Below are 7,950 nucleotides of genomic sequence, written 5' to 3'. Positions count from 1 at the left end.
AGTTGATCCCGTATCATTTAGTTTTGCATTAAACCTGCATAGGCTAGCCAAGCCTCGCAGGTCAGCCACGTATTGGGAGACAGACTCACCGGCTCGTTGGTGTCGGCACCAGAACTTAACGCAACGTAGGAGAGCGCTCTGAGGGGCTGCAAAATGTTCCTCAAGGTGTTCAGCAGCACCCTTCTATAGGGTGGATTCAGCAAAGGTTCCAAACACTCTCTGTCCCTCTGCCCCAAGGCAGTGCAGTAATAGTGCATGTTTCAGAGGTTGTATGCATTTCGGAGCACCAGAACCCAAAACAACATCCCAAATATTTGGGATTGAGGAAGTGTTGTTGCCATAATATGTCAACTATAAACGTATTAAACTATAAAGAAACTATCGCCTTAACGTGTATTAAATATTGCAGCAGAATTATTCCAATAACAACAATGTTGAATGCAAAACTAAAACAAATATCGACACAAGCCTTACCCAACCTGAGCTCCAGCTTGCCTTTCACTCCGTCAGAGCAGGAGCACTGGGAGGGACAAGAACCAACCGTCAGGAGAACACTCTGGAGAACCAAGAACAGCAGATACATCCTTCAGCACGGAGCTCCGACCCAACCAAAGCTCTTCATGGCTTTATACTCCCGGTCCGGGTCTGGTCCCTCTGGGATCTCCTCGACAGCACCTAGTAAAACTAAAGATTAGCAGGGATTAAGCAGGGTACAAAAAATACATTAATCCTGAGTCTTAGTGGGAGAGTACAGAACGTCAGACAACATAAGAGACTAACAAATGTTAAATACACATCATTGAAATATGCTATTCAAGAGATATGTTTCTTGTACCCATTAATCTTTCATGGAGGTATCCATAGAATGAGTGACAGGTTGAATACACCAGGTTCTAGTGACGTCACTCCCACCATGATGGTGATGATGGCTCCTCTCGCGTCATACCCCACGTGATGCGGAAGAAGTCGATCGCTTGTTTTGATATCGTGTTATGCTGACAGTGTCAATCAATCATGTCCACCGCACTACCGCCAGTAAATGACCATCATGTCAATCGCCACGAGTTTGAAGGATATATGAGTGACAGCAGGTTCCACGATCCGTATAGAAGAGACCCACAGCAGCACTACCAGGTAAAAAAACATCTAGTGATCTGAGGAGCAGAAGTTATAATAATTCTACTTCTGTAAATAACTGACAGTGTGTTGCATCGCATCCCTTCGGGTTAACAAGGTCCCGTTAAGATACAATCAAGTTGTGGTACAGTTTGAAAGCATGACGGCGCTCCTCGGTGTGTGTGTGTGTGTGTGTGTGTGTGTGTGTGTGTGTGTGTGTGTGTGTGTGTGTGTGTGTGTGTGTGTGTGTGTGTGTGTGTGTGTGTGTGTGTGTGTGTGTGGACTAGGATGTAAAGCAATCTCACGGGCGTTTACAAAGTGTTTATTATGTACGTTCATATATATATATACATATTTATAACAATAATAAATACTTCTGACTGTGTATTACTGCCAACTACTGGCGACCAAGGTGATGCACATTCCTCAATTATTGTAAAGAAAAAAATGTAAGATAATATGTTATTTTCATGCCCCATTGAAGCCCAGCTTTGATTTCTTCAAGTACTTTAATTCACTTTTATCCCATTGCCAACTCCAATGCCTCCTTATGCCTGAACCTGTGTTCAGACCCCTCTCATTAGCATAACCCCACCCTTCAGGTGAATAACCCCTCCCAGTCCTCAGCAGTTATAGGATGCATGGAGCTCAGTTGAATACGCATCCTGCTGAGCATTTCGGACACTTGTTTGGATGCCGGTGAAGCTCCGTCTGAGCAGCGGTTTATTTGATATGGGTGAGGGTCAGGCTTCATATATTATAATGCTGTGGATGGTATAGTCTTCACATTCTGGGGGAGGTCATTGGTGACTTAGTTTGGTGGTATGAGCCTCATTAAAGAGGCGGTCTGAGCCTCATTAAAGAGGCGGCATGAGCCTCATTAAAGAGGTGGTCTGAGCCTCAATAAAGAAGCGGTCTGAGCCTCATTAAAGAGGGAGTCTGAGCCTCATTAAAGAGGCGGTCTGAGGCTCATTAAAGAGGCGGTCTGAGCCTCATTAAAGAGGCGGTCTGAGCCTCATTAAAGAGGCGGTCTGAAATCTCATTAAAGAGGCGGTCTGAGGCTCATTATAGAGGTCTGAGCCTCATTAAAGAGTTCTGAGCCTCATTAAAGAGGCGGTCTGAGGCTCATTAAAGAGGTCTGAGCCTCATTAAAGAGGTGGTCTGAGCCTCATTAAAGAGGTGGTCTGAGCCTCATTAAAGAGGCGGTCTGAGCCTCATTAAAGAGGCGGTCTGAGCCTCATAAAGAGGCGGTCTGAGCCTCATTAAAGAGGCGGTCTGAGCCTCATAAAGAGGCGGTCTGAGCCTCTGTATTTGCGGCACCAGGTAATCTATAGCAGTCCTGCTTTACTGCACATGCACCACACAGGTGGTTTAGATACTTTTATTGATTGCTTAACGTAGGCTGTTACCACGCCAAACATGTACTCCTCCATTCACTTGTCAACCCTCTCTCGCTCTCTCTCTCTTTACCCTCCCTGTATCTCACCTACCAAAGGCCCGCCTCCTCCTTCTGAGCGCCCAAACATTAACACCAAACACAATTAAACTCCAGCAACACAACCTAGAACTTTTTCACTGTTGTGCGTCAGCGGTGTCTGTCTTCTGCTGAAGCGGTTGCGTCGAGCCCATCTCCTCCTCGCTGAGGGCAGACAGATCCCGACCACTCCTTGGTCGCTCAGCCCCTTACTGCGCCCCTCGCCACAGACCGGCGGTTTGCTGATCCTTCTGTGGCCGGGGAGCCTGGGAGGGCTGCTCTCCGCCCTCGTAGGGGTCTAGAGGGTGCTTGGGGTTCGTGGTGGAACATGGGTGAACATGTAGAGGGGGGTTGGTACTGCGTTACATACGTTATGTTGCATGTGGTTCTGAGGTGCTATCAGGCAGTAGGCACACTGGGTTGTGGGGGTTAGTTTATATTGACCTAAGGGTCCCTAGGCAAACTAGGTGTGTTGTTACTCAGATCTTTTAGGCAGCCCACACTGAAAAAGTCCAAGCCTATTAAACAGGGGTCTCACACCTCAGCTAACCATACCTCAAAGCTCACAGCTACTCCCCCCACACACACACACACACACACACACACACACACACACACACACACACACACACACACACACACACACACACACACACACACACACACACACACACACACACACACACACACACACCTACCAATTAAGTCATATTCCCATAACTAGGCCTGTCCTGATCCGATCCACAGCCTCGGTATCTGGCCGATAATGGCCCAGTATTCTGGATCGGATATCGCACGGAAGAATACAATATGATCCGATGCACACAGCGCGTCAGGTGATAACAACAGTAATTGCAAATGAGGGACTAGCGCATGAGTGCTTCCTGTTGAACAGTCATGTCAGCAGTGTTGCAGTATTTCAGCCTTAAAGAAGAAAAAAGTGCAACAGCCTAATGCAAAGTTTGCTTGTATATTTTCAGTTGGGGGCTATCACAAAAGCTAACCATTTTGAGCCTAATAATATCAATCTATAACCTAGAAACACCATTCTAAGCTTACAGTTTGTCTTGTTTAACTAGCGCTAAAATGATAAATCGATTGGAAATATGATTCTTATATATCCAGCGTTTATTTGTGGGGACCCCCGTTTATATGGCTAGAGGCTAGGTGCTTGATATATATCCGATGTTCTTACGGTAGAAGCTAAATGCTAATATTTTTCACGCCATGCTATCCACACAAACTCCAAGGAGTCCGACGATACAAGCTTCATCATTTTGTGAGCTTATCTTGATTAACTAAATGTGAAAGAATACTGTCAATAACACTTTTCCTGGTTACTACAAGTGATCACACACACACACACACACACACACACACACACACACACACACACACACACACACACACACACACACACACACACACACACACACACACACACACACACACACACACACACACACACTCTCTTGACAGTATGACTGACTTATTATAACCATTTCAAACTTTATCCGCTTTAAAGTAAGCCATTCTCAAATGTATTCAAACTATCACTTTGGCTATTTCTTTCTTTTTTTTTGATGTGTGCATGTTTACAATGTTTACTCCATATAGACTTCTGAACTCTGTTAAAATCTTTTCACTTGATTTAAGGGATTAAAATATTCTTCAGTGAGATTTTTTTAGGTGTCTAATTTGCCTTCATGAGCAAAGTGCTTCCATATATTTATCAGGGGTCCGAGCAGCGAAGCTGCTTGGTCCCCTATTGTTTCTGTAATGTTTTTTTTCCCCTCTAATTCTGTAAAAGTCATACTGCAGCCTATACCGTAAGTCGAAAACTCTTGACATTTTCCATTTTTTCAAATTTGTGTTACTGCACCCAAAGGTGGCGCTATTGTAAAAAAACATGAATTAGGCTTATTTCTCCTCACCAGATTGACCTGGACTCAAATTCTTTCATAATATTAATCTCTAGAATCAGATGCATCTATAAAACCCTGGTCTTCTGCTCTAAAAAAAATTACATTTCCCACAATTTCATAGAAAAGCCAAACGTCCACAGTCAATTTTGCCTATGTGACCATTTTGTTATTGTATAACTACCATACGGCTATCATTAGGTGGATACCATTAACAGGGCAAATTTCAGATCTGTACTATTTTAAGAAAGCCCTTAATTCTCTTGAAATGTGTGCTTGCTGAGGTTTCTTGATTGTGTGCTTATCAATCGACATTTACACTATGTGAATGAGGCTTCATGCAGTTCAGGAATGTCAGTGGCTCAACAGGATAATGCCTTGTACTGGTGATCCTTAGGTTGAGAGTTCGAATCCTGATTAGAGCATTATCAACAAGCTGAACATGACATCCTGTAATTGCCACTCATTTAAGAAACACAACATTGAACAGCACCTGAAATTCATCAGGCAATCAACATTCCGGCTCATTCGTTTCCAAGAATCGGACTGCCGAGACACAGTATGGCATTAGTGGAACTTCTTCGTTAACCATTTTTCCTTCATAATTATATCTTTCATATTTATATTTCTTCCGTTAGTGTTCTTGACTACAAAGGTTTAATTTCCCCAGAATTTCCCCTGAATTAAGGGCTTTTAAGAAAGCCCTTAATTCACTTGAGAAATGTGTGCTTGGAGGTTCCTGGATGTTGTATGCTCATCAATATACATTTGACCATGTGAATGAGGCTGCATGATCACGTTCCACATTAACACATGACCTCTATTCCAGACCACCACATCTGCATATATTTAAATTGATTCAATCATTAGAATGAATAACGCAGCACAATAAAACAACTACACCTGCCTGTGGGCGGGGTACCATGAACTACCTCAAAAGTCCTTGACATTCTTTTCCCACCTTCACCCAGATACCTCTGTCACACTAGAAGGCCATAACCCAGGTTAACAAGTTAATTTTCAAACGCTGGTACTGTTTTCACCCCACTGGTATTTGCCCGGTCCTCAACACTTTGTTATGGTCTGGTAAGTTTTCTGTCAACCACACCTGTGTTCTGTATGTATATTAACATTTAGTTGAAGAAAATCTTGCCATAACTCAATGCCTCTTTTTTAAAAATAACAAAAGATGAAGTTCTCAGATCTTTGAGTGTACAAATGGACCAGACATAAATAACCAACAGCAAGTTGGTTTTTCAGTAGAAATACTTTAATGGAAGAGACGCTCGGATCGGTCAGACATTAGCTGGGAGCAGTTCACTTGTTAATGCATTGTCTGCTGGTTTATTTTGTCACCTTTCAGAACACCACATTCAGTATGCCACATAGTACTGTATCACTTTGAGTGACGTGCCTATTAACATGTGCCCGCTCTTTGCTACCTGTTCAAAAAACATAAAGGGTAAGAACAACTCAGGCTGACATTGGTGTTATCTAAGCTACAATGATACAACTAAAAAATTGTGATTTGGGTGAGATTAACAGTAGGTTTGCCAATGATCGAGCAACGCCAATAGTCAATAATATTGGCGGCATTGAGGCAATAGGGGCATCACCCTAACCCTAAATTCTTAGGGCTCCATAAAGGCTTGGGTTGGCCCTCATCCTGCTGTTTGATGTGCTTCCAAAGCACAATGAATGAATGTGGTTGAACCAACATTAATACACCGTACTTCCTTTACAGGACCTTCCAGACAGGCTTGGACCACGTAGCCCATCACAACCCAGGGCCAGGCAGCTATCTTCCTATAGTTCAACAGCCCCATGGACCCTTCTAGAAGACCCCACCACCAGGCCACAGCAGGACGACTGTGAACGCATGGGGACTTTGTTTGGGATGCTCAACAAGTGCCTTCGTAGGATGGGCTTCAGCCAGATGTACTTTGGTGAGAAGATTGTGGAGCCGGTAGTGATCGTCTTCTTCTGGCTGCTGCTGTGGTTCCTTGGTCTCCAAGCACTAGGACTAGTTGGAACTCTCTGCATTATCATAATCTATATCCAAAAGTAATGAAAAGAAATGCTTCTTAGGCTGGATACCATTTTAGGAGACAGTGGTTGGGATTGTGGGAAAATAGTACCTAGAATTCCAGAATTTCGCTTTTGTCAGCACCTGTCAGCGATTGTTTAACATTGTCACTTTTATATCTGTGGATATCTATTGAAGTGTGCTGCCATGGCCAGTAGGGGCCGATGCGTGCTGTAGCTCCATCGGAGTGACAAAAGGAAAAGCCATTGCATTACCTGATTGCATGTTAAAGGAGTTCAGGAAGTCCAATATCTAATCTTGTAAACGATATATCTCAGACATTGTACTTATTAGGCTTTGACTTTGACTTTGCACAGTATAAAAAAACAATCAATGACTCATGGGTAAATTGTGTAAAGAAAAAAAAAGAGTTAAATAAAGAGGAATACCAAATTTACTCCATGCCGAATGTCATGTTTTGCATTGCCTTGCTTAATAACAGTAGGGGGGTTGTAATCTAAAGCAGTGTTTTACACTGTAACAGGGTAGGTACAATATATATTCATTATGATCTGACCGCCCAGTCTTCTGAATTGTGCTTTATTAACAGAAGGCGCTCAAAGGCGCTAACAGACATTAAACCCCATAATACAGTGAACTCCCACTGAATAGTTTATAACCACTTAACTCATTGCTTTTGTTTTATGAGCCCACTAGAGCTCTCAGGGCCTGATCAGTGTTCCCAGGGTGTAAACCAAGCAAGGTGAAGCAGCTTTTCGTTTTTAATGCACCACAGAGCTGCAAAAAACTAAGGTCTGCCTCAACGCTTAAAAAAAAAATCAGGGCTCAATACATTTCTGTTTACTACAGCTTTAATTCAAAATATGTGCACTTCATTCATACCCATTTTATACTTTTAATTTCTTCTTTTTTTCACATGTGGTTTTGTCTCTTGTTAAACTCTATGAATGGCCCTTGTCTTTAAATGGTTCTCTATAAATAATATTGCCTTACCTTACAGTTGTAGTAGCTAAATCCTTTTCAGACAACTGCCGTCTGAGATTTTTCACTGTGTGCGTGTCTGTGTAAAAAAACATTTGATATTAAACGGTTTATAGCGACCAATTCCCTTGATGGATTGCCTCAGGGTTTGGGGGTATTGTATACAATTATTCATGGAGTAAATAGTTGCAGAGGGGAAGTTAAACATTGCAGCTTTAACTACACTTTATTTACCCGCTAATGTGCTATGTGTGCAAATACATAAAGCTCTACCATCTCATCATTAAGGCAAACTTTCATTCTAGCATGCAGATGAGAATGATCAATTTATCATCTTATTAATCAACTTAATTTGGGAAAGACCCGGCCACGGTGCAGGTGGAAAATGTGCACAAAATTTCTTTCCAGCT

The 7,950-nt window shown here is 42.7% G+C and overlaps 1 protein-coding gene across 1 annotated transcript; it reads left to right on the top strand.

Annotated features, from left to right (window-relative positions):
* Window positions 1-938: 938 nt before the first annotated feature.
* Window positions 939-7,088, top strand: fam241a (family with sequence similarity 241 member A). Its single transcript, XM_030357115.1, has 2 exons — window positions 939-1,134; window positions 6,257-7,088. The coding sequence occupies exons 1-2, from the start codon at window positions 1,015-1,017 to the stop codon at window positions 6,578-6,580; spliced, it is 444 nt and encodes a 147-aa protein (XP_030212975.1). The 5' UTR covers window positions 939-1,014; the 3' UTR covers window positions 6,581-7,088.
* The last annotated feature ends 862 nt before the right edge of the window (window positions 7,089-7,950 follow it).

The sequence above is a fragment of the Gadus morhua genome, chromosome 5 (assembly GCF_902167405.1).
Source record: "Gadus morhua chromosome 5, gadMor3.0, whole genome shotgun sequence".
Taxonomy (NCBI): domain Eukaryota; kingdom Metazoa; phylum Chordata; class Actinopteri; order Gadiformes; family Gadidae; genus Gadus; species Gadus morhua.
Note: the sequence above shows the minus strand (reverse complement) of the source record. Positions and strands in the feature narration are given on the sequence as shown.